The sequence below is a fragment of the Chanodichthys erythropterus genome, chromosome 22, assembly GCF_024489055.1.
Source record: "Chanodichthys erythropterus isolate Z2021 chromosome 22, ASM2448905v1, whole genome shotgun sequence".
Lineage (NCBI taxonomy): Eukaryota > Metazoa > Chordata > Actinopteri > Cypriniformes > Xenocyprididae > Chanodichthys > Chanodichthys erythropterus.
The window spans coordinates 22,657,283-22,683,818 of NC_090242.1; the positions used below are offsets into that span (position 1 = coordinate 22,657,283).

Genomic DNA, 26,536 nt, shown 5'->3' on the forward strand with positions numbered 1-26,536 from the left:
ATATATATATATATATATATATATATATATATATATATATATATATATATATATATATAATTTATTCATTTATAAAGCTGTAACCTAAAATCTCAGTGATCCACATGCTGTATTAATAATGTGATAAGGAAATCTACAATGAAAGAGTATCTGTGCCTGACTTACCTTAACATAAAGCTCATATTCACGCATCTTCTTCTCTTGAAAACTGTTCCAATATCCACAGATACACTGATCATTAGAGCTCTGAATTATTCAGAGAGTGTATATTCCTCATGTCTTGCTTTAAAAGATTGTATAGCATATGTTGCAGAGTATTTTGTAAAGTTCAAAACTGGCTTAGGTAAAAGTTGAACCTGTCTGAACAACCAAGTGAGAAAGAAGAAAAATAAAAGGAGACAAAAATGACATCAGACCAATTGCTCCACACCCATACCACTCCTAGGTAAGGTATGGGTGTTGAATAACTTCTTTACTATACACAATCTGTCGTGGAATCTGAAGTGTCAAAAGTTAACCGCCCTCTCTCTCACCTACTAATCATTTAGTCCAGCAGCTTATTGGTCTAACACCTTGTTGCCACATCATTATGGAAATAATCTGCAGTATTAATTGTGTCATTTTTAAACCTCAGCCTTTTGACCTCTCTTGGTATTGTGTACTGTACATGTTTCATAGCAACTGTGGACAGTGTCTCATTGCTTTTAATTAGATGGTTGCTGTTAGAGGCGGTGTATAAGAAAGTCTTCTAGTTCAGTCTTCTAGTCTAATTCATTAATTTGCAAAAAGAACACTCTTCACAATCTATTCATTGAAATGATTTGCTTTCTTGAAATAATAGACTTTTAAACATGCATATGAAAACAAGCTAATCCAGTCAGACTTGTATTTATGTCTGAATACAAACTTTGACACGGGATAATGAATCTGATCACAGATCACACAAATGAGTAAAACACACAGCATAGTTTTTCAGAAATGAGCATGTCAGATATTTCAGCATTTAAGTTAGGAACTTCACTGAACGTTCCTTTTTTTAAAAATCTATTTTCTTTCTATAACTGTTTTTAGAATATTTTATACTAATGTTACAGATGTTACTAATGTTGTGAGTTGGATTTATTCCAACTGTCCACCTGAGCTGGAGCGGCCGCGCTCTTGTCTCCTGAAGGGATGAACTGCTGTCGTGCCGGATATGGGCCTTGAAAGGATGTCCTGAATCTTCTTATTGTACTGTTCCTGATACATTAGACCCTTCTGGAACTCGTGTTCTTTCTCAGCTTGTTCTGCTTCACGAATGTGCTGGCGGTGCAGCATCTGAGCCAGTAAATCAGCCCGATACTCCTGAGTGGCCTCCCTTAAACTGGACATATGTGAAACAAAATATTATCATTTGTTGTACGTTTTGGTATAGGTATGATTAAGTTGAACAACTTTGAAGGAGAGGAACCTACCGAGTTTTTTCTTCTTCATCCAGCAATTTGTTCTCTTGAATGATTCGGTCAAGCTCCTCTCTCTCTTTTAAAGTCTCAGCTTGTTTCTGCATGTTCTCGTTCACTAAAGAGAATAATAAAAAAAAAGAAGTTATTTTTCATTTTTATTATTACTTTCATGTATAATAATAAAATACATTTAAATTGATTTTTTAAAAATATTTTTTTAAGAGTTTTATGCTCACCAAGGCTTCATTCATGTAATCAAAAATACAGTAAAAACAGTAATATTGTGAAATAACATTACAATACAAAATAACTTTTATTTATTTGTTTACTTTTGTATTTTAAATTTGAGGATTTGATGCTGATTTCATTTTTAATTTTTTACTTTTGTATTTTAAATATGCTGATTTGGAGTTTTTATTATTGTTATTATTTTTTTTATTAATGTTGAAAACAGTTGCTTGATGCTTTTATAGATATATAGATAGATATATAGATAGATAGTGTAGAACTACTATAGAACTAATTCTAGATCATATATATATATATATATATATATATATATATATATATATATATATATATTCATAATTGGTGATAATCTGTTATCTATACATAATTCCCTTTTTGGTCGATTTATATTATGATTAGTCATAACGCGCTATGATTAATCATAAATATATATATATATATATATATATATATATACTTCACCCATAATTTTCATAATTTGGTAGATAAAATGCCTGATCTTAAAGCATTTTCCTTACACTTCTCCTGGATCTGCAACCGGCGAGTGTCCATGACATCCTTCATGAGTCTGTCTCTCGCTGTCTTTTCCAGACGCCACTGTGCCTCCCTGCGGGCCCAGGCCTGCTGGAGCTCTGATTCAAACAGTTGCTCCGTCTCAGCTTCTTGTCGTTTCTGCTCTTTGAGCTGCTCTGCTAGATACTCCCGGTACCTGTGCTGCTCCTCTTGGTGCTCCAGCTGTTCATGAAGAACATTTCATACATTTAGATTTTTGGATGAACTAACCCTTTAAGTGATGATCAGAACCTTTGTTGAGCTGAAGTCTAACCTTTTTGAGGACCTCATCCTGCTTTTCATCTCTTTCTTCAGTCAGAAGCTGCTCCAGGATGCTCATATCCAGAGCCAGCTCTTCCTGGCGATCTCGAGCCAGGCGCTTCATCTTCAGCCGAAGTGAAAAGTCCAGCTGCTTACGTCGTTTCTCCTGGTCTTGGAGCTTCTGTCTGTGTTCTCTCTCTGCCTCCAGACGAAGCATCTCCCTCTGGTCTCTCTGAGGAATACAGCATTTACAAGAGTCAATGGCACAGCTTTTCTTGTACAAATGTTAAAATTCAATAAAATTTTGTGTAAATAAATGAAAAATAAAACACTAAAAACTAAAATCAATTATTTTTACTGCTGCAAGTCCATTTAGGAATCACATGATTATAATGTACAGTATGAAAAATGTATATTCGTATTGAGATTTGCTAAAGATTACATTTTTTTTTAATAATTGTGTTTTTAAATATTCATTTAAAAAATAATAGATTAAGTGTATAATTAATACTCATTTCATATATTATTTACATTTTATGTATTTTTTTATTTAATAATACATTACAAAACTAAACCAACAAACTCAACAATTATTAAAAAACATTTATTTAAAGAAACTTTAAGTCAGCGTTTAAGGGACAGTTCACCCAATAATCATTTACTCACCCTCAGGTTGTTCCAAACCTGTAATAATTTCTTTCTTCTGTTGAACATAAAAGAAGATAATTTGAAGAATGTGGGTAACCGAACAGTTTCTGGTCCCGATTGACTTTCATAGATTTTTTTTTCCAAACTATGTAAGTAAATGGGGACCAGCAACTGCTTAGTTACCCACATTCTTCAAAATATCTTCTTTTATGTTCAAAAGAAGAGAGGGTGAGTAATTGATGACAGAATTTTCATTTATGGTTGAACTATCCCTTTAAGGTCCTCTAAATGTAAATATAGAGGAAATGAGGATACACAATTAAATATTAAATATCGACAGATACGGATCAGTTAAAAAATCTCTAATATTATTGACCTATAACCAATAACGTACAGACATCTTGTGCATCCCTAATAATAATTCCAACTTGATTTGATTAATTAATTGAATTGAATGATCAGTACCAGTAACTGGGCCTCCTCTTGCTTCAGTTGCTTGGCCCGGACTCTCTGCTGCTCAGCCGTTTCCATCTGTGTCTGCAGGAATGTCTTCTGCTGGAGGTTGTTCTCTCTCTGACGTTGAACCTCCTGGTTATGACGCTCCTCTTTAGCCAGCCTGTCGCTCTCCCACATCTGAGCGAACAGTCTGTCTTCTTCTTCTTGCATCCGTCGCACTTCCTCCTTAGTACGGATCTGAGACTCACGCTCAGTGCAGACCTCATCCTGTCTGCGCTTCATCTGCACAGTACGCAGCTCCTCACTCTGCTCTCTAAAACAAAGGAAGATGGAAAATCTTGTAGCTTTGGATCAAAGTTCAAGATGGTCCAACTACTAATGATTTTGCCTTCTACCTGAAGAGCTGATCGAGTTTATCAGCAACAAGTCTCTGTCTCTCGCTCTCCCTTCTCTCCCGTAGAGTCGTGGCTCTTTCAAGCATTTTAGCCTGCCTCTCTAACACCGTCTCCTTTTTTGCCTCCATCTCCCTGAAGAGTTCCTGCTCTTCTGACTCCAGCAGTTCACGAAGCCTGTCAAAAAGAGCCACACAAACAGTCATTACATTACAGTGAAAGACTATTTCTTAATAATTTATGAGGTAATTCCAATCAGACCTTTCCCTCTTCTCATCAATGCCCATCTGGTACTGCTCTCTTGCTTCCTCTAGATGTCTACTAATAGTGGCCGACACCATCCGGCGCTGCGTGTTCCTTTCCCATCTCATTCTCACATCACAGGAGCTGTGATCCTTGGTAAACTCCAGCACCTCATTCTGTGTCGCCTCCTGTTTCCTTCTCCTCAGAAACAGGCTGTCTATGTCTTTGGATAAATGATGTCTTGCTCGCTGAAATGTACGTATATGAGTTGAATATTAACTCTAACAAAAATGTTCATAATATGTACATCAAATCTGCTGTCTTCTCAAAGAGAAATATACGGTCTAAAGAAACAATCTCTAGCACAAAATGTTCTTTTATCATTCATTAATGTGCCTCAAAATATTTTAAAAGAGACTAATATAAAAACTAGAGTGAAAAGTTTGAAAACAAACTGTTAACAGTTGGCTTGATTAACTTAGATGGACAGATAGGAGTTTGAAGATTTTCACTTATTTGAACTTTCCATCAAAGTAAGTCTATGGGATTTTGATCCTTCGTGGAAAAAAACAAACAAACATTGGATCAGGTCTCATTAATGTTAGAATATTTGGTCTCATAATCATGATCATCATAAATAGTAGATTTCTCTCTCTCTATCTCTCTCTCTGTGTTGATTTTGTCAAGCCAACAAAACTAATAACTCACCACTGCCACGGAATGTGCAGGTCCAGTTATTTCCCGTGTCCTTCTTCGGTGTGCCGTCAACATGGTTTTTGTTTTTTACTCCACTTTCTCAGACTCTAGGTAGTTTGAGAAATAACCCTCGACCTGTCTAGTTGTGTTTACGGAACTGAACCGATGTTGCCATAACAACGGCATGCGACATCGGCCTCCTTTTAACTTCAGTTATGTGATAATGATAATGATGCAACTTTGTCAACTTTAAATTATCCTAAAATAAATTTAAATACTACAATTAAATGCCCTATTACAAAAACTCAAATAATCTTATGACTGTGAAATTATTTTTCTTGAACACCATGGCTTTTATTTTGTACGTTATAGTTTTCAAGCTTTGAAACAATACAAAAACGGCCCCCAAATCGGACTTAATTTTATGACTTTTTATTGCTTGAACGAAAAACAAACATTTTCACATCTAATCATAAACAATTTTCTCTTTAAAAACGCTCCAGTTAATACGAAACTGTTAACACTCGTTTTTAAAGTTATTGCTTAATTTAGGCGCTCCAAACTTTTACTTTGAAAATCCTCTTCTTCAAGCTCTTCCGGTGATGTCACGTCTCCGGAACGCGCCAAAGTTTGGACGGACGCTCTTGTATATTACTAATATGGACATTTCAGTGTAGACATTTTTAGCGTGTAAATATACCAAAAGAACAGATAAACAACCTGCTTCACATGGGACAACTTCGACACTGGTATACGCGACTCGTAAGGTATGTTTATATGACAAAGTATGATAAATTTTACAACGGACAGCCACTGATTATCGAAATTGACGTTTCACTGTTTACAATATGTTACCTAGCCATATTTAGCATATATGTCATCATTTTATCTACTCAAAACTAATATGTTCTGTATAAATGTTCTAGTCTTTTTATCTTTGTGCTTCTTTTTTTCTAAGAACCGCTTATTACTGTATAGAGTTAAACTCAACTGGTTTGCTTTCACAAGTTCTCAGTGATGTCCTGACTTTTGTCCACAGATCAGATCATGTCTGTGCCTTTTGTTAAAGACTGGGATGTGGTACAAACCCTTGGAGAGGGGGCGTACGGCGAGTAAGTGACCAGTGTATTTTTTGTTAGTGCCATCCTGATCAGTTAAAGTTTTAAAATGTATTGATCTACTTCATTTTACTGTAGGGTGCGACTGCTTGTCAACAAGAAGACAGAAGAAGCTGTGGCGGTGAAAGTTGTGGACATGGCAAAGGCCAAGGATTGTATAGAGAATGTGAAGAAGGAGGTTTGCATATGCAAGATGCTCTCACACCCCAACATTGTACGTTTCTTTGGGCACAGGAGTGAGGGGACGACACAGTACATCTTCTTGGAGTACTGTAGTGGAGGAGAGCTTTTTGACCGAATCGGTGAGCTAAACTTAGATTTAGTCACACTCATTGGAGTTTTTTTGTTTTTCTTTTTCTCTTTTGGATTAGTTTCTTTGTAGATCCGGCGGGGTCTGAATGTTTGTGACAAGCGAATGTTGAAGATTCTTCTCAAAATGTCATTTGACTCTCATTCCAACAGAACCAGATGTTGGGATGCCAGAAAAGGAGGCACACAGGTTTTTTCAGCAGTTAATAGCTGGTGTGGTAAGTTTTTGATTATTTTAAAACTTTTTCTTTGACTGAGGTTTGTTTTGTGAACAGTTTTCACTCTACAGCCGCCTTTGTAGTGAAACTAGATCTCTCTCACTTACAGGAATATCTTCACAGCATTGGGATTACACACCGTGACATAAAACCAGAGAATATTCTTCTTGATGATAAAGGTACATCTAAATGGTCTTGCAATACAATGTTCAAGTCACTCTAATATGTGACCGTGGACCATAAAACCAGTCATAAGGGTCAATTTTTTTGAAATTGAGATTTATACATCATCTGAAAACTGAATAAATAAGGTTTCCACTGGGTTTGCAAAGGGGCGGAAAGGTTCCGGTAATTTTCTGGAAACTCTCCACGGGAACTTAACCTGGGGAATTTTGCAAAATATTTATGGGAATTGGAAATTTTGGGAAATTTATACAGATTTATAATATTTATATAAAATGTACCATATAAAACAAATATAAACATTTTGTTTGGTCATAACATGAAATAAGTTATTTATTTTTCGCATTCAGTTAATTCTAATTTAGTAAATATGTAAATTAAATATATTTTTATTGCAGCAATTGTTATGTGTTATTTATTTCAGTGTCACATGATCCTTCAGAAATCAGTCTAATTTTGCGGATTTGATACTTATTTGATATTATCATTGTTGGAAACAGTTGTGTTAGCATGTTAGAATGATATCTGAAGGATCATGTAACACTGAAGACTGGAGAAATAATGATGAAAATTCAGCTTTGATCACAGGAGTAAATTATATTTTTATGTATATCAATTATTATACCATTATTTTAAATTGTAGTTATGATTCACAATATTTTTTTTTTTCTGTATTTTTGATCAAATGTGCATGTTTTGGACTAGGGGAATGCACAGTGCCTGCAGGGGGTGTGGCCTCAATAACCCTGCAGTAAGTAGTGTGCTGTGTGAGGAATGTGAAGGGTAAAAATTAAACTAAAATTGCATTAAATATGGTTGTTTTAACCAAAATTATGTTGCAAGATGTTTTTTTTCAGCTACATTTAAGTACCCTGTTATAGGCTAACCTGCAATTTTGCTAATTCCCTGTTTATTCCCATTAATTCCCATATATTCCTGTTAATTCCCATGGAAAGTTTCCAGCTTTGAAAATTCCCGGAATTTTGCAACCCTACTTTCCACTGATGTATGGTTTGTTAGGATAGGACAATATTTGGCCAAGATATAACTATTTGAATGTGGAATCTGAGGGTGCAAAAAAATCGAAATATTGAGAAAATCACCTTTAAAGTTGTCCAAATGAAGTCCTTAGCAATGCATACCCACTCACAAAAATAATTTTTTGATATATTTACGGTAGGAAATTTAAGAAATATCTTCATGGAACATGATCTTTACCTAATATCCTAATGATTTTTGTCATAAAAGAAAAATTGATAATTTTGACCCATGCAATGTATTGTTGGCTATTGCTACAAATATACCCGTGCAACTTATGACTGGTTTTGTGGTCCAGGGTCACATATATACAACAGTGACAAAAGCGTAAGGGCACCCATAAAATAGCTTAAAAGAATATATCTTTTAGTGCATGGATTTTTTTAAACTGCAAGGGAGTGCTAGGGGGTCTGTGGAAAATAGTGAGAAAATTGGAAAGTAACAATAAATATCTAAACATACAATACTATAGTAAGTAGAGGCGGCAAGGTGGTTCAGTGGGTAGCACTGTTAGCTCACAACAAGAAGGTCCCTGGTCCGAGCCCCAGGAGTCCTTTCTGTGTGGAGTTTGCATGTTCTCACCATTTCCTCTGGGTGCTCTGGTTTCCCCCACACAGTCCAAAGACTTGCAGGTTAGGTGTATTGGATATGTAAAATTGGCTGTAGGAGCATGTGTGAGTGTGTGTTAGGAAGGCCATCTGAATTAAAACCTGTGCCAAATCCAATGTATGTGTGCATAAGAAGTATATCCTACAAATGAGTGGGATTAATGTTAGGAAAATATATTCATAAATATATTATAGTATTCAACATTTTATTAAAATATTAAATATTGTCTATCAGATAATCTGAAGATCTCTGATTTTGGACTGGCTACCATGTTCCGTCACCGTGGTCGAGAGCGGGCGCTGAATCGTTTGTGTGGCACTCTACCCTATGTTGCCCCCGAGCTGATGTCACGCTCGGCCTTCCACGCTCAACCTGCGGACACTTGGGCTTGTGGTATTGTGCTCACTGCAATGTTAGCTGGAGGTAGGAAAACAGTATTCTGTGTGTCATTCAGAAACAGCATGTTAATGTCAAGATTTTAACATGTACTGTATTTTTCCTTAGAATTACCATGGGACCAGCCGAGTGAAAACTGTCAGGAATATTTAGATTGGCTGGAGAAGAAGATCTACCTCACACCATGGAAGAAAATTGATGCTGTGCCCTTGAGTAAGCATTTTAGAATATTTATTTAATCCAGTATATTTAATTTAGACCAAAATATGTGGGCTCTTTTGACTTGGGCCAGAAAGCAACCTCTCAAAACACCCTAACAACCTCATAGAAACATTTTAAAAACTACTCAGTACACCTTTGATGCTATAGTTTGTCTTTCATTTTCTTTGTCAGGTCTGCTATCCAAAATATTACTGCATAATCCAGAGGACAGGTTCACCATTCCTGAAATTAAGAAACATCGTTGGTTTAGCAGAAGTTTCAAATCAGGTACTGCTTTCAAACATCCGCTCAATAACTCTGTGAGTCTTTCAAGAATTTTTGACATTCTTTTGGATCTGAATTTTTGACCACAGCAGTAAAACGTCAGAGTGACACACCAGTAACCAAGATGCATCGGGCTGACTCAGAACTCTCACAACTGAGACGAAAAAACAGGTCAGTACAACAAATTAATGTAAATGGCAGAGAAACTGTTCACTAGTTACATCTAAGGTGCACATCCATTACATCCACTGTGTTTCCTCAGTGATGACAGAGCACAGATCTCCAGCTCTCAGCCTGAGCCGCAGGGATTGTGGGAGCAGAAGGAGGTTACAGTGCATACAGATGTCAGTGTCAGCTTTTCACAGCCTACCTGTCCTGACCACATGTTGCTGGGCAGCCAACTGCTTGGCACTCCGGGTGCCAGCCAGGTAACCTATTCTATAAAATTAATAAAAAAATGATAGCATGCTGTAGGGCTGCCCCCTAATAGTCGTCGAACCGTTAGTCAATGAGAAGAGGCTTAGTCGACCAAAATTTTATTAGTCGCAGGAAAAAAGTGAAAGCAGAATAAAAGTGCGCTTACTATAGGACAGCTAACATGGAGCCACTGGTGTGACTACTTGCACTTAATAATACTCTGTCATTCTTGGTCATACAGATAAGAGTAATACATCTTTTGAATCGGTGAAGGGTCTTTTATTTGCATTTTACAATTTTTTTTTTAATCCATTTATTTATTTAATAAATAGATCTCATGCTCATTTGTTTTTAATTCACATGCACTTTGCATTTTTTTGCACCATGCAATTTATAAAATTTATATGTATTTCTAGACCTCTTCAGTCTTCATGTGCGGTCAGCTACATTTTCTATTTTTAAGTATTTTCTTGGCTCTGTACCTGAAGGAAAAGGAACTTTTTGTCAATTTAGAGCGCAACAATTTCCTCTTATCCTTTATTTAATATATGCTAATTACTATTAATTTTTTATTTTTTTCCTTTCAGAACCCATGGCAGCGGTTGGTGAGAAGGATGACCAGGTTCTTTACTACGGTGAAGGCAGAGCCATCTTGCATTGCTCTCCGTGATGCCTGCATTGCTATGGGTCACACATGGAAACAGAGCTGCACCAATCAGGTAACCAGATAAAACAATCAGTTGTTACATTAAAGTATTTTTTTGCACTAAATCTTGAACCATGTAATGTATTAATCTTCTTGTTTTTGTCCCTTTTTCTCTCTTTCTATTCATAGGCGACGGTGTCCACAATGGATCGCCGCAATAATAAACTGATCTTCATAGTGCACTTCCTGGAAATGGAGGAACGCATTTTAGTAGATTTCCGGCTGTCAAAGGTAAGCAAAATCAGTGTATTACTTTTATGCAATAATTTATGGCTGTAATGCATGTACTTCTCTATGATGATTCTAAATTAACTGCTTTGTCAACACAACTAAAACTATCAAGAATCTTTGAATAAAGAATTATTATTATTATTATTATTATTATTAATTATTATTAAAATATTTGTAATAATATTATTGTTTAAAATGGTTCAGTTCTGTCTTCTCAAAACTGTTCTTTTGTATTCTAGGGGGACGGTTTGGAATTCAAGAGAATATTCCTGAAACTGAAACTGAAGCTGTCTGACATTATTAGTAACCAAAAGGTTTTGCCTTTGAATTGATGTGTGTCTTCATTTTAACATGCAAAGTCTGCATTCACACATGCGTACACACACTAAGTTGTTTTATGATGGTGGAACATGTTTGGATTTGTATATTTGTAGTTGTATATGTCTGTTTCTCTGATCAGTGAGTGAAGGAGTGAGGAGAAACTGTCAAGTTTAGTTCATCTGTTCATTTGTTCATTTGTGTTCCGTTATTGTGAAGAAGAGGGTTTGTTTTCTGCTCCTTAAGATGCAAGTAAAATTGAACGTGAAAACAAAATTTAAAATAAATCTGTCATTAATAATGCTGTTTGGCTTTGAAATAGCTTTATTTAAATTAGAAGAGGAAAGAATCTAATTAATTCCAGTCATGTTCAGCCTTCATTTTATTAAACGCTGAGTTCAGAAATTAGTGCATTTTACTTACAAAGACAATTCATTCAAAAATATCATAGTCATTTACCTAAATGATTGATTTACCTCAAACCATGTGATTGCAGTTAAAATCAGTTGAGTTCATTGATGAATGCAAAATCAGTGTACTGGTGTAGGATTGCTGATGTATTTGGTATTATCTTCAGAAGCAAGTGGTAAATGTAGAAAAATATATATAACAATCCTACTGTTAATATCTTTTTTTAGATATTATCTAAATGGGAGACACTTGCTCGTAAACTTTTAAGTTGATCTTATAAAATTACATTCAGCACCCCCCCCCCCCCACCCCTTTCTTAATTTACTTTTATTGATGATGAGAATGTGTTCCTGATTCCCCCAGTAGTAAATTTATGGTAACAAACATGGTTATGATCAGCCTTGTCTTTAGCTTGAGGCCATGACAGTAATAGTTACGTTGACTGGCTCCTCGCCAGGGGGAAGGTTTGTAGGTGTTGCGGATGGCCTTGGCAGGGCCATTGATGCCGCTGTAAGAGAACGTTTTTATTATTATTATTATTGAAGTAAACAAAATAGGTTCTTATTGTTTTGGTATGAGTTGGAAGTATCAATGGCATGAAGTACCTGGACTAATTGATGAACTTGGCTGTCCTATATCATTCTCCCCTTCTGCTGTTCCAGGAACCTCATCTTCAGGGAAGTTAATGTTCTCTCTAGACTGGCTATTCTGCCTGAAAAACACAAAATAGTAAAGTAAATAAATAGTAAAGAGCAATCAAATAACTGTAAAATATCAATTATTAAAACATACCTTCCAAATATCAAGTCATGAAGCCCTGTAAAGTGTTAAAAATGGTATTAGCATCCAGCCATGCTAGTGTTAACTATAAAAAAAATTGGATTTCTTTAAACATTAAGGATGTGTAACTCACGTGGGTTATTGTTGCGGTTCCGTACCACATACATGAAGAGCAGTACAGTGATTATTGTGGCTATGATCATGCCCGCGATGGCTGCCCCGATCACAGCTGGGTAGGCATTGAATGGAGGGTCGGCTGGAAGACAGCATACCTATATCAGCTTCACAATATCAGTGTCACAATTGCATAGTGTACCATGTCAATCGGACATTTAATCAGAGTTTATAAGAGCTCTTACTCCATAATATCGATTGTAATGTATGTTACTGGTTTTGGGGAACAAGCTTAAACATTCACTTGGGTTAACTAGTTGTTTTAGTATTATTAGCATATATGATCATACGCTTTTTTTTTTTTTTAGAGGTAAGTTATAAGATAGAATGAGATGAGTAGACAGTAATATCAGGAAAGGTCAAAGGGTAAGTTGACAGGCAGGTCGTGTAAGAGGAAAGGGATAGAAGGATGCAGATGTGTGGGTATGGAAGTGGTCAAGTGTGCATTTCACCTGAATGGACAACAAAACAAAAAACAACGGCATTAGATATTCAGTGAGTGATAACTAAAAAAAAAAAAATCATCAGCAAAACACTAATCTTTAACATTTTGTTAACAGCATCAAATTATATTCTGCTTTTCTAGGGTATTTTGATGTGCATCATGTTTATATGTGCATTGATGATCAGATTTTCAATGTACCTTGTAAGTGTTCTCACCTGGGCTCTTTATCTCCGAAGGGTTTCCAATGGTGCGATGGTTGATGGCAGTAATGCGAAATGCATAGGATCCTAAGGGATCCAGATTGCTGATTTGGAAGCTTCGGGAATCAGGATCCAGATCTACCAATTTCTGCCAGGGAAGACCACCGTTTCGTTTCTTCACAGGTTCAGGGAGCCTCTGGCGTTCTATAAAGAACCCGGTGAAGTCACCATCAGTCTGGAGCTGCCACTCTAGGTCAACATCTGTCCGTTGACGACTGTTGTAAATGATCCTACTGATGCTTATATTTGGTGGCATTGGATACCCTGAATAGGATGATTTAGAAAGTTATTCATTGATGTATAACAAGCAATTAATGAGCTGCCTCAGTTGAGATAGTTATAGTAGTATCCATCCATATGTGTATATGTAGTGTACAAGTGTATTGTAAGTACTGAATATCAAGTATAATGTCAGTACAATACTTAAAGGCTTGCTTACTCTTGACCATCAGCATAATGGGAATCTCTGCCCCTCCGACAGCATTAGTAGCTGAACACCAGTACTGGCCACTGTCTGTCTCACTGTCCGTTTCCCGCACGGTCAAGTTGGTCCAGGCAGCGGCCCGCTCCAGGACATACTTCTTAGGAATCTCATTCACATGCTGTTTCAGGTTGTTGTACCATGTGATCTCTGTGACAGGGTAGTTTCTACTCAAGATACAGGTGAGTTGGACATCACTACCCTCATAGACAGACATCACACTGCGCTGGGTCACTAGGACTGGTGCCTCTGAAGACAGTAAGAAATGAGACAGTTTTAAATGGATTATTTTACTGTTTTAAATGAGTGCTGAAAAAAGATTGACTTTTTCTTACCCAGCTTTAAAGCACACTGTTTTGTCTCCTTAGTCAATGGATGTTTTGCATAGCATATAAAGGCCTTGCCACTGTAGGTAGCGCTTGACCGCAGAACCAGGATGTTGGCATTCTCCTCAGATGTGCCTTGCATGTCCCCTGAGCTGGATGCCCACCACACCAGGGCTCGAGGGAACCCACCTTCCCAGGAGCAGGACAGCATTAGGTATTCATTATTTCGAGTTGCATATGCAGAACACTTTGGCTCCCCGGAAGGCTTCCCTGGGATCAAGAGCATGTACAAATTATTTACTGACGTGATCTCAACGTGGACTAGGTGCTCTTAGTTTTACACTTACAAGTTCTGGCACTGCAGCTCTTGATTTCGTTTGATGCGATGTGTGAGCCTTGACAGATGAACACAGTGTTGTTTGCAGTCTCTTCACCTTTCTGAATCTTGGTGATGTTTGTGAATCCCTCGCTCTCTTGTCCAAACACATACGGGGTCCATCTCAAACTGGCTGCAGGGATACCACCCTCCCAGGTACAGCGGAGGGCCAGGTCAGTGTAATTGCTTACTGGTAGGATCGAGCATGTTGGAGCGCCATCTGGAGGATCTGTGGGAACAAAACCATTGTGTAACACAGGGCAGTGAAATGGATCCAGGGTAATTTGGGCCAATTTTGGAAACTGATAGAGGCAGAGAAGCACTCCTGAATTTGAGCCGAATGAAGAGGTCGGATTAGGTGTCTTATTTATCTAAACAGAAGTAAGAGGTAGTCGACTTCTAGAAAGTTCAAGCGTAAAGAAATATTGGATTGGCATCTGGTAAAAAAACATCACCCATTAGGATTTGCCTTTGCCATTCCTGTTTCAACTGAGCCAGACTTTAAGACATATCATGAGAAGGTGTTGCTGTGTTACTATACAGTATCGATGTTAGTGCCATTCTTGGTCAGTCAAGAATAGATGTACATTCAAGGCATGAAGGGGGGATTGAGGTGTTATGACAAAACAAGGCCTTTTGGCCTTTCTTGACTTGTCATAGCACGGAAACAATCACACCTGCTGTATACCTTCAGCTCTCAGAACTGTCCTTCACCTCGTCCAGATGCAGGTCCACAATCGGCCACTCTGGAATCCTGACACCTTTGTTTACGTAACTGTCTGTATGTTCATGTGAGCATGTTTGTGTAAAGGAAAAGATGTAAGAGGAAGCAAAGGCAAGAAATTTCAGAAGCAATCTTGAAGAAGCTGTAGAACTCTATCAGGACAGATTGAAGAAACAGCAAAGATGGCCACTAGAATCCAGGCACGGGTTTGTGGGAGCACTCACAGTAGACGGTGAGGGTGATGGTTTTCCTGGAGCGGGTGTTGAGGTAAGTGTTCTGAGCCAGGCATGCGTAGTGGCCCGTGTGCATGCGTAGGACCTTGGTGATGGTGAACTGTGGACCTGTGTACACCTGGGAGTTGTTGTAGAACCAGACGTACTGACTCGGAGGATTAGAAGAAGCTTGACACAGGAGGGAAACCGTCTCTTTTTCCAGGGCGGAATAACCCCGCTCTGTCACTGAGTAAGGGGTGACATCGATCTGAGGCTGGTCTGGACCGACTGGAAAAGAAACAGAGATGCAGATTCTATTTAAATTTCTTTTCATATCAAATTATAAGATGCACCAAAGAGTACTTGGGAGTCTCTTACAAATTATGTCAAGCCAGATTCGGTCACTGCGCTGCTGGTTGACTAGGTTGCTGGCAAGGCACCTGTACCATCCAGTGTGATTGCGGTTGACGTCAGTGACATTGAATCGGTTGTCATCATAGATCTCGGCCATGATGGTGAGCTGGCTTTCCCGGCTCTCCTGTTCCCATATGTAATTAATAGGACCCGTGCCATTCTCCAGGCCACAGCGCATGGTCACTGAAGTGCCCTCCACTGGCGAAGAGTCGCTCATCACAATGTAAGGTTTGGTAACTGGCACTGTTAAAGTCATTGCAAAATGGAACCTCATTACTGATAGACCAAGAAAGAGTGGCTGTAATAACATTATTGGCACAAACTAAACAATAAAAAAGTCAATGTTATTTCAGTTTAACATTTTTTGTTTTGTTTTACTATTGGAAATTACCTTTACATTTAGTAGATGGTAACAAACAATTCTTGCTAATTGCCAAAGTTATACTTAACCACAAATCACTAGTTAGTCACAAGACTTCTTTAGTCAAAATTCCTTGATGTAAACAATACAACAACAATAGTTTTGATGTATACTTTAGTTAAGACCTTTGGGCATACCGGTAACATACAGTATGATGGTAATTTAGGATTACCGTTTGGCCGTTTACCAATCTAACTGAACCTTGAACATGGTCAGCCATTGTTCAGACAGTGCTTAGACAACCTCTGATTACCACTGACCTAGAACATGCAGAAATACATAGTAGTAATACAGCTTGGCTCCCTCTGGGGTATCATACAGTGCCTGGCAGGTATATACTCCTTCTGCAGCCAGAAGAAGCTTCTCAATGGACAGAGAGGCGCTGTTGCTAATTACTGTCAGATCACCCAAGTCATTGGCTAATTTCTGTATTTTGGGACCCTTCCCAAAGTTGTACACCACAGCACGGATGGTGTCTGTGCCCGGTTGGGTGAAACCCCAGATGTAGACATCAGGCAAGGTGGGGCCGCACTCCAAGATCACTCCACGCCCCACCACTCCATTGGTCTTGGTCTCATGGTATACCACCTGCCCCGGGTCCAAGATCTCTACGCCTGGAGGAACAGCACACAATATTGTTTAATAATTTAAGAAAATAATAATAATAAAGGTGGCAGTGATCCAAGATATTATTAGCATTTATTTAGGTACAAAGGGTGTGTATATATATGTATATATATGCATATGTGTCTGAAAAAGAAAAATACTTCTAATCAAATGGAGCAGCTAACAAATGTATGATTGAAAGTATTAGCACTCAATAGAATATTAAAAAATATTGAAAATGGATTTTGAGTTTCTTACCTTGGATGAGGGGTAGAAATAAAACAGTCAGACAGATATAAGGCACCCCTAAAACTCTTTGGACCATGGTGCCATGATCTCGTGTCAAATGCCTTGACCAATATGTAAAAAGGCACAACAGCTGTCTCCAAAAAAGCCGAAAAAAGATAGAAATATCCAGTAAATATGATGTGACCGATCCGAGCTTATGTTTACAGTCGAGGTCCACAGGCTCAATGAGAGAAAGAGGCAACCGAGTCTCTCTAAACTGATTTGGCTTGAATAATTCACAGACCTTCCCCTCCATGTACAAGAATACAGCAGACTGGAGTAGAAAGGTTTAGGATGACACAATGATAGCTGTGTCTCATCTATTATTGAGGGTGGCGGGATGGATGGCCGTTCTTACATTCCATCACCCACAGTGAGAAAGAAAAAACCTCTGATACATTAAGAGTTCCATCACAAAGATTTATCTCTTATATAAAAACAAAAAACAATTGCTTATATTAAATAACAGTGGTAATTGCCTGACAGCATTAAGTTAATTCATCGATACACAGATTTTAAATTATGAATTAAATTTTCACAAAAAAAAGACTCTTTTTCATCAGTTTGGATTTGTTAAATTGACCCATCTATGCTGTCCATGTCTAACTACAGAAATGTTTTAATGCAGGCTGCATATAAATGTAGGCCATGGCTAATGTGCAATTAAAAAAATAATAATTCTGTATTTAGATTCCAGGGTTAGTTGCCGGTTCACAGCTTGAGGAGATGCACTTTAATCACAGATCCCTGCTCTTCTATGAGCTCATCCCTGTCTGGGTTTGAGGTCAGAATTATACTTGTACTATGTGTGTGTGTGTTTCCATCCATGACGCCTCAGCCAAGCAGAGGAAACAGAGTGCCTCCCTTCATTCATTCATGAGTTTCTCATGTTCCGCTTCCAAGTAAAGTGGACAAACACACCAAAGGCAGAGAGACCAATCCAAATACACAGATGCCAATGAAAATGATATTACATAAACATTGTGAATAATGTTATTTTGTTATGTAATACAATAGGTTCTTATACAAGTACTATTGGTCTGAACACAAGAAAGACAGCTGCTCCACTACTGACACACAAACACACTCATACAAATAGTTCATAATCTGAGTTATGTGATTAGTTTAAATCATTCTGTAACCAGACAAAACCAGTCATTTTCAGGCCAGATGGCGTACAGTATGTCATGTATATTAAATGCAGTCTATAAATAGATTTAATCAGATTATTTTTATTATAAATCTTGTGTAATCATCACTTCCTCAATACTCTTTGCATTGTATTACATCATCATATCCTGGTAAAATGCAAGAAAGTATTCAAATTTATCAGATATAATCAGCCATATTAAAACCAAACAATTTATATTCAATCCAATGTTTATTTATTAGTAGAAAAGAGAAAAAAAAATCACAAGTGGTTAAAACATTAATTTACATCATTAACAGCTTATTCAATACCAGATGGTCACTGTAACAACACACAAATACATATAATGTAATGCATCATATTTCTGCCACTGTCTCAAACCTATACACTATGTAAATACTCTTTATGCAGTTATTAATATTGCAGTGGATGAAAGAACTTTGTACCTTTGTGCATGAATGTCACAAAGCATAATGTAAACAATAATAAAGGACAAATGACCAAAGAGATTCACAGTTCTACATAAATGCATCCTGGAATATGCTGGTGCATTAAAAAAAATCTCACATATATATACAGCACATACAATTTAAAGATGCAAAGAAATATGAATAATGATTATTATGTGAAGTATTGCTCATAGATCATGTGATTGTCGCATGTTTCACTATTACGAAAGACCCATTTTAATATAAAATAAGTAAAAATAGTAGATAGTATTGAAAATAATAAATATAATGTTTATTTTAAAACATTACATTCAGCTAGGTAAAACTAGGTAAACCTGTTCGGAAATTAAACAGATACAGTGTGAAAATCCCAAATGACAGAATACAATAGACAATATGGGCCTGTTGTACATGGGGTGTACGGACCACCGACATACTTTAAGATCATTTATTCTGTACATAGAATCAGAATCTCTCCTGATGCTTTAATCTAATTATTTGCTGATTTAATCTAAGCAATATAATTATTAAAAATTGACATGCAATACACATGCAAATCCAATTGTGCCTAGAGAATAATCTTTTTTTTTTTTTTTTTAAATATTCCAGAAAGAACACAATACAAAAAAGTACACAATAACCAGTGCAGCTGAATAAAGACAGAATGAGAGAGAGAGGTCGCAAATGTATTCATACGTATTGCTCTTTCGGGAAGGTGTATGAGGATATGGGGCCAGAGGGTGTGGGGTAAGTGAATATGGCGGTCTGGTTGCTGTGCTGAGTGTAGGGGTTATGGGGCAGGAAGGTCAGAGGAGGTTGAATGGGAGGAGAGTGCTGCTCCAGATAATCCTCTTTGTTACACGCCAAACGGTAACTCACGTAGTCGGCCGTGTTTGGGAGCTCATCGTAGAACCTCCCGGGGCTCTGTGGGAACAAAGATACAAGGTCAGATAGAGAGAATGAGTGCTGTGTATATTTAATGAGCGCGCTCAGGCACGCGGCTGACACCGTCACCCTGATATTACTCATACTGGTGCTGGCACACTCAAACCTGGTCCATTTTTTCCAATTCAGAATACATAAATGTTTAAAAAGTAGCAAAGTTTAAGAAAGTTATACGGAGTTGCTGCTAAAACACACTGTGATAATAAAATACACCTGATGGGGTCTTGTGAGAGGTATTAGGACTCAACAGGGACGCAGTAACAGCATGTTTGATCTCTTCTCCAGTAGGAGGCACTCTCTACTCACTGAGGCTGAGGCAAAAGGCAATTCAGGTTTATCATTAAAGCCTCACTACCTCTATTCAGGTCGGTAGCCAGACCATGGTGCATTAGTGCTTCTTTTCATCTGATAAAATGGACAGAGGCTATACTGGTGTTTCTGTGGCTTTACTGAGTGCTCTCTTACCTGGAAGTCATCAGCTGTCTTCTTTTTAGACGAAGAAGGCTTTTTGTGGGCAGGGGAAGAACTATTCCTGCAATAATAGAGGGAGAGATGGAGAACTAAAACAATGCCATAAAACAACTACAGGCCAGTCTCAGTCTTAGATGTCAGAAACTTTAGGAAAAAAAAAAATTGTAATTATTTATAATTATTCAATTATAATATTGTTATATATACCACATTTAATAATGTATATAATATTAATAATATATATATATATATATTCTAAAAAAATATAATATTAAATGTCTCATATATATATATATATATATATATATATATATATATAACAATATTATAATTATAATTTTATTATATTTCAAATATATATAGAAATATAAACTTATAATATAAAGCTTTATTATATTTAAATTATATTTTAAAAAATAGGCTACATATATATTCAACATGACATAAATAATATAAAATTTTATTTAAATATATATGTAAGCAGTTGTGTGTAATATATGTGCAACATTATATATAATATGTGTAACACTGGATTTAATATTTTTTAAAACATTATTATTGTTTACATTTTTAATAATAATATAAAATAATAATAATATATAATAAAACATTTATATATATATATATATATATATATATATATATATATATATATATATATATATATATATATATATATATATATATATATATATATATATATATATATATATATATATATATATATATATATATATATATATATATATATATATATATATATATATATATACACATACAGTCAAACCAAAATTTATTCAGACACCTTGAACATTTCATTCATTAATACAGTTTATTCACTAAAAAACGTTTAAAAAATGGTAATAAAATATGACAAGATAAACTGTCAGAAAAAAATAATCTTAATTATGTCAGATAACACTTAAGCAAAACATGGTCAGGTCAAAGTGTCTGAATAATTTTTGGTTACAAATTTTGATCAATTTTACTGGTAGTCCACTGTATGAAAAATTTTAGGGTATAATATGTCACATTTTACTTTATTTTACCATCCTCACTTACATAAATGAACTATAATGTGCTGCACCCACTAATAAAAATATATCAAAAATATCAAAAAATGTCTGAAAATTTTTTGGTTTGACTGTATATATAAACTAATTTACTAACACTGTATATATGAAGATGTACAATTTAGCTAGGTAAAAGTGGAAGTAAAAATATATATATATATATATATATATATATATATATATATATATATATATATATATATATATATATATATATATATATATGGGGTAAGAAAATAATTACACAGGCTTCACTGGTAAAGTGTGAGGATTTGGAACAGGTATCTTTAGTTGAGTACTTACGAATCATTGTCTGATCCTGCGTGTTTGTGCCGCTGCTGTTTTTTGACCAAATATATTGTGCCAGCTATACTGAGGATGATGCCCAGTGCAATCACCCATCCAAGGACACCCATCACCCTCTCTGCAGCGCTCAGTGACTGGGGTTTCTCTGCAGGAAATATAAATATTTTGCATCTCCTTGCTAATTCAACCATATATACACTACATAACACACAATCACTGTCACTGACTTTTTAAATAATCGGATAGTATTTCAACGTAAAGTATTGTAAATGATTCAAACGTGACATGCCTCTGAAACATGTTTCTGCTTTAACATTAATGATAATAGCTCTATTGTTCAGCTCAAGTCCTATTGTTTCGTGTTGATGAGAAAAAACCCACACATCCGGCTCACATTAGCTTACATGCCCTTCTTTTGTGCAAACTCATACCAACAAACGGGGCTGCCATGGAAGGTATTCATGGGAGCTTTCACTTAGGTCATTGTGTACATAAAACAACAATGTCAATGGCAACTAGTAAGAAGGGGATTTGTCATGGGGTGCTCTAATGGCTGTAAAAGAGATGTTAATGGCATAATGTTTCCATAGACCCATATCCAACCTCAAATAAGAGACCCACACCACAAAGAATGTCCAGACCAGATGACCCCAAACATACTTAAATTGCTCTGCTTGGAAAATGGAGCTTATTAATTTATTGATTTAGATATATTATATCAGAAGCAAAATACTAGCAGCTATTTGCTAAAATAGTGTATCTTCTTAGTGATAGATGCTATTTACACTAAGTGACAATAGCAGTATTTTCTTAGCGATATGCTATTTACATTAGGTGAAAATAGCTATAGATTCTATTTACACCAAGTAAAAGTATCAGTTTTTTTTTTTTTTTTTTTTTTTTGCAATAAGAGTAAATAGTAATTAGATACTATCTATTGGCAGATATTTGCACCTAAGTATTTTTGTACATTAACAGGATGCAATAATATCACAGTGTAAATGATTATATTTATTAAAAATTATTAAATGGATGCTGCCTACTCCCTACTCCTTCCCCTAACCCTACTCAATAAACACTTTTAATATTATTAAACACTCGTTCGCACCTTTAGAACATTATTTTCATTTTTATTGAAAATAAACGCAAACTTAGCAAAAGACGGATTCAAACTCACGTCAATCGTGTTAAAATTCAGGCCTGTGAGCCGTATTAGCTACACAGTAAAATCCCCAGAGTTAAATCAACTCTGCTCAGAGTACATATGGTCCCTCTCTAAATAGTGTTAAAATAACACGGAAGCAGAGTTAAAGTTAATAAGATAATTAAGCAATTAATAAGGCTGTGACTGAAGTCAATTGTAGTTCTTGTGTTTCTCTTTTCTTCAGTGATTCTGCTTGTTAACAGCAGGTGTTCATCACTAATGCACAATCATCACTTAATTGCTTAATTATCTTATTAACTTTAACTCTGCTTCCGTGTTATTTTAACACTATTTAGAGAGGGACCATATGTACTCTGAGAAGAGTTGATTTAACTCTGGGGATTTTGCTGCGTACTGGTGCGCCACTGAAAAAGTTTAAATCAGTGCATCTTTTTTAAAACTTGAGAGGCCCAACCAGACACTGGTGGGTGGAGCTAGTGTAAACAGCGATTGCCAACAATGGACACTATTTGCGCTCAATGTAAATACACACTATACGAAATAGGCTTCACAACCAGACAAAGACTTTATATTGTAATTTTTTCTTGATTATTTTAACTGAATTGATATACTTTTTTATTTATTTCACCCGAGAATTTACAAGACTTATTAACACTTCACAATAAATTTCACAATAAATACAAATAACAAGAACAGCAAAAACAAACACTGTATATCTGAATATGTTTGTCTTGGCAGCATAATAAACATAAAAAAAAACACAAATTCAAATAGCACAAAACACAAAGTATTAAATATGATACAGCACATCCTAGGGAAGTCCATTAGCTGAACAACACCAAAAGCTAATGTAATTCAATTCAAGCAGTATGCTCCTCAGTGTCATTTATATAAAATCATTTTACATAAAGCAATTCGCACCACTTATACAGTATAGTACAATGTATTTTTGTATAGTCTCAAATAACTTCAAATTACAACATGAACATAACATCATAAGCAGGCCTGATATTGTAGATTGCAGCCACTGAGACATGCATTGCTGAATTGCTGATTCTTGAAAGCTACAGTGACAGTTTATTTGATTGTTTATCTACATGTGTTCATGTTCTTAATAGGTGATATTTGACTACTGCAGTGCAGAGAAGTATTGTATTATGAAACCTGTGTTTATAGCAGGCAGAATGTCATTATTCAGTTTTAATAACAAAAACACAGTATCTGACAAAACAAGGCAAAGTTGTATCATGCATAAAATTATATCCACAGTGTAAGACTTTCACAGTTTATAGGTTATAGTACAGTTTTACTTGTCCTTGAGTGAACACTATACCGAGGCGAAACTGCTTTCTCAAAACAATGGCACTGTCAAGACATATATTCTCATCCAAACCTGATATCCATTTTAAAGGGCTGCACTGAATGCCTCGTGTATGTTAGTGATATTAGCTCTGTTACAAAACCTAGTGAGCCAGTATCCTAAACATCAATGAAAATAACCGATTTAGGACACCTAGCTCGGTAGAAACTCTGCACAGGAGAACTCAATAAACAACTGATTTCAATAGAGTTTGAAATTAGCATGTTGAAAAGCTAACAGCACTATTACAAAACCTAATAATTTAACATCCTAAATGTCATGAAAAGTGACTGATTTTGGATGGCTAAATAGTTAGAAACTTGCTGGGTCACGTAAATAGTGCTGCGAGTGCGCACAGGAGAATGCAATTCACAATTGATTTCAATAGAGTTTTAAATTAGCATGTTGCTAAGCTAACAGCACAATATTCTATATGCGTAAACATTGTGAAGGGATTTTTTAATTAAACATAGCTCACATTCCTTTTTGCTGGATTAACATTTATATGCATAAATGTCCCCAACACTTGGGCCAAAGTTAGTGTGTCTGAATATAACAAAAGAGGAAACAAGAGAAAACAAAACTAGACAGCTGTCTGGAAAAAAAAAAACCTATTAACCTTTAACATCATGACTTGAGCAACAAGCTGAAGTATCAAGGAATCCAAATTTGCTTTTAGCTAGTAACAGAGAATTATACATATGAAGAATGAATATTAGAGAAAAATTATGATAATATAATAATGAATCATGTCAACTATGACATGCACTTATTCTATAAACTATTGTATTCTGTTGTAGTTTTAATCCTTAGTCGTCTATTGTAGTCAGAGTCAGTGCTGGGGGTAACGCATTACAATCAGATTACTTTTTTTGAGTAACTAGTAAAGTAAAGCATTACTTTTAATTTACAACAAAATATCTAAGTTACTTTTTCAAATAAATAAGTTACTTTGTTTTCCCATGTATTGACTGACAGCTCTCCTTTCCCCATGTTGAGAGAAATCGGGCGTAAAGTGCAGAGGTGTTGTGTGTGAACATGATGGGTATTGTAGTTCTAGACTATGTATGAGAAGGCGTTTACTTATCGCACTTGCCAGTCAGTCAGTATTCCTCAAAATGAATAAAAACTGTGAAATGCACTCTCAGAATATTGCACATAATTATATATAATAATATTATATATTAATTGCAATAGTTAAATATATTAAATTAAACAAATATATTTTATGTATTTAATCTCACTTTATTAACCAGTGTCTTTGCTGCAGACCTTTGATGATCCAAGGAGGCATGAATTTGCATTTCGTTCAGCCTGAGGCTTATTCATTTCTCTTTTAGTGTGAAAGGGCCTTTACACATGGGTGGGGGTTACCCACGCAAAAGTAATATTGTAATGCATTAATTTGAAATGAACTTACCCCAACAGTGGTCAGAGTAGCTATAGTCTTGGCCATTTTATGCGGTCAGTATACTTATAGTCTTAGGCATCTTATGTAGTCAGAATATTATTCTTTGGCATCTGGCTTGTCCAATGTAGTCAGAGTAGCTATTCTTAGGCGTCAGGGGTTACCGATGTAGTCAGAGCGGGTTAAACTTAAGTCAAGTGCGTAGGGGAATTTCAACCACAACAAACACATATATTTGGCAAAATTATTCATTTTTAATAACATTTAAATATGTATATCACTCTTTTTAGATATAATATAAGAAATATAACAACTGTATAATGCCTTGTTCACCATCTTATATACTTTTTTTTCCAGTGAGTTTACAGCAATGTATTATGGGATAGTCTTCTATGTGAAGGATTGTGATGATTTCAAATAAGTAACGCAAGTTCTTTTTTCACAATTATTGACTGACAGCTCTCTTGTCCTCATGCCATGGTGAGAGAAATAAAGTGCTGAGGTGTTGTGTGCGCTGTGTAAATATGATGGTTATTGTAGTTCTAGACTAAATGTGAACATGTATTTACACATCTCACTTGCACAAAAACATTCAGTATTCCTGAATAAAAACAGTGAAATGCAATCTCAGAATTTTATGCAAACCTGTAATAATTAACTATATTAAATTACTCAAATATACTTTGTTTTTAATCTCACTTTATTAACCAATGTCTTTGCTGCTGACCTTCAATGATCTAATTCAAGCATACTAATAAGCTGAAATAACTTTAGCGTAGATTTAGAAATAAGAGTGTTGAACTTCCCTCTCCTGTATCCTATTCTTCTTTAATCCAGAATGGCAGCAGAGCTGAAAGGTTTGTTTGAGCTCAGGCATAAATATGCATTTCCTTCAGCCTGAGGCTTATTCATTTCACTGATGGTGTGAAAGGGCCTTTACATTTGACAAAAATAGAACTTTTTTTGTTGTTATTAAAAAACAAGCAAGCAAGCCTAGCCCAGGTAGAAAAAGTAACGCAAAAGGAATGCAACATTACTTTTCATAAAAAGTAACTAAGTAATCCACTTAGTTACTTTTTTAGGGAGTAAAGCAATTTTGTGATGCATTACTTTTAAAAGTAACTTTCCACATCGACATGGCCAATCATTGGTCAATCTTCAAACAACCATCATCATTTTGGATTTTCATGCCAACAATGCTGTCTAGGTGAATCTAATCCAACATCAGTTTGAATCCCAAAGCCTGCATCAAAAGGAAGGAGATGGCAAAGAACGAGAAGATAGCAAAAAAGGACCATGCTGAGAAGTTCAACGTTTTGAATT

General features: G+C 35.8%; 3 protein-coding genes across 4 annotated transcripts; 1 reads left to right on the forward strand and 2 right to left on the reverse strand.

Moving 5' to 3' along the window:
- Positions 1–756: 756 nt before the first annotated feature.
- Positions 757–5,049, reverse strand: cfap53 (cilia and flagella associated protein 53). The gene is made up of 8 exons (XM_067376868.1): positions 4,952–5,049; positions 4,262–4,491; positions 4,004–4,177; positions 3,618–3,921; positions 2,518–2,736; positions 2,210–2,426; positions 1,455–1,557; positions 757–1,363 (listed from the first exon to the last, which is right to left on the reverse strand). Exons 1-8 carry the CDS (start codon positions 5,012–5,014, stop codon positions 1,120–1,122), a joined length of 1,554 nt encoding a protein of 517 aa, XP_067232969.1. The 5' UTR covers positions 5,015–5,049; the 3' UTR covers positions 757–1,119.
- A 502-nt stretch (positions 5,050–5,551) lies between these two features.
- On the forward strand, positions 5,552–11,519 carry chek1 (checkpoint kinase 1). 2 transcript variants are annotated; one of them, XM_067376341.1, is made up of 13 exons: positions 5,552–5,706; positions 5,979–6,051; positions 6,136–6,359; positions 6,520–6,584; positions 6,694–6,763; positions 8,649–8,837; positions 8,919–9,023; positions 9,204–9,299; positions 9,389–9,467; positions 9,559–9,724; positions 10,301–10,432; positions 10,549–10,650; positions 10,890–11,519. In XM_067376341.1, the coding sequence occupies exons 2-13, from the start codon at positions 5,987–5,989 to the stop codon at positions 10,980–10,982; spliced, it is 1,386 nt and encodes a 461-aa protein (XP_067232442.1). In that variant the 5' UTR covers positions 5,552–5,706; positions 5,979–5,986; the 3' UTR covers positions 10,983–11,519. The 2 variants fall into 2 exon arrangements, with proteins under 2 accessions (XP_067232442.1, XP_067232441.1); XM_067376340.1 differs by having other exon boundaries at positions 9,386–9,467; positions 10,890–11,516.
- Positions 11,520–11,786: 267 nt separating this feature from the next.
- LOC137012128 (V-set and immunoglobulin domain-containing protein 10-like 2) lies at positions 11,787–16,923 on the reverse strand. The gene is made up of 12 exons (XM_067375209.1): positions 16,857–16,923; positions 16,253–16,606; positions 15,536–15,814; positions 15,170–15,445; positions 14,193–14,450; positions 13,855–14,115; positions 13,478–13,768; positions 12,994–13,302; positions 12,293–12,415; positions 12,172–12,196; positions 11,985–12,091; positions 11,787–11,887 (listed from the first exon to the last, which is right to left on the reverse strand). The coding sequence occupies exons 1-12, from the start codon at positions 16,921–16,923 to the stop codon at positions 11,787–11,789; spliced, it is 2,451 nt and encodes an 816-aa protein (XP_067231310.1).
- Between the last annotated feature and the right edge of the window lie 9,613 nt (positions 16,924–26,536).

What these genes read in the sequence shown, in the direction of transcription:
- cfap53 (XM_067376868.1), bottom strand. Translation starts at nt 5,014, where the DNA reads ATGTTGACGGCACACCGAAGAAGGACACGGGAAATAACTGGACCTGCA. An exon ending in ATTGATGAGAAGAGGGAAAG is followed by an intron (nt 4,178 to 4,261) that starts GTCTGATTGGAA and finishes TCTTTTTGACAG; the next exon opens with GCTTCGTGAACTGCTGGAGT. An exon ending in GTTGCAGATCCAGGAGAAGT is followed by an intron (nt 1,558 to 2,209) that starts GTAAGGAAAATG and finishes TATTCTCTTTAG; the next exon opens with TGAACGAGAACATGCAGAAA.
- LOC137012128 (XM_067375209.1), bottom strand. Translation starts at nt 16,923, where the DNA reads ATGGTCCAAAGAGTTTTAGGGGTGCCTTATATCTGTCTGACTGTTTTA. An exon ending in CATCACCCTCACCGTCTACT is followed by an intron (nt 14,451 to 15,169) that starts GTGAGTGCTCCC and finishes TTGTTCCCACAG; the next exon opens with ATCCTCCAGATGGCGCTCCA. An exon ending in CATTATGCTGATGGTCAAGA is followed by an intron (nt 13,303 to 13,477) that starts GTAAGCAAGCCT and finishes CATCCTATTCAG; the next exon opens with GGTATCCAATGCCACCAAAT.
- chek1 (XM_067376340.1), top strand. Translation starts at nt 5,987, where the DNA reads ATGTCTGTGCCTTTTGTTAAAGACTGGGATGTGGTACAAACCCTTGGA. An exon ending in AGAGCTTTTTGACCGAATCG is followed by an intron (nt 6,360 to 6,519) that starts GTGAGCTAAACT and finishes TCATTCCAACAG; the next exon opens with AACCAGATGTTGGGATGCCA. An exon ending in AACAGAGCTGCACCAATCAG is followed by an intron (nt 10,433 to 10,548) that starts GTAACCAGATAA and finishes TTCTATTCATAG; the next exon opens with GCGACGGTGTCCACAATGGA.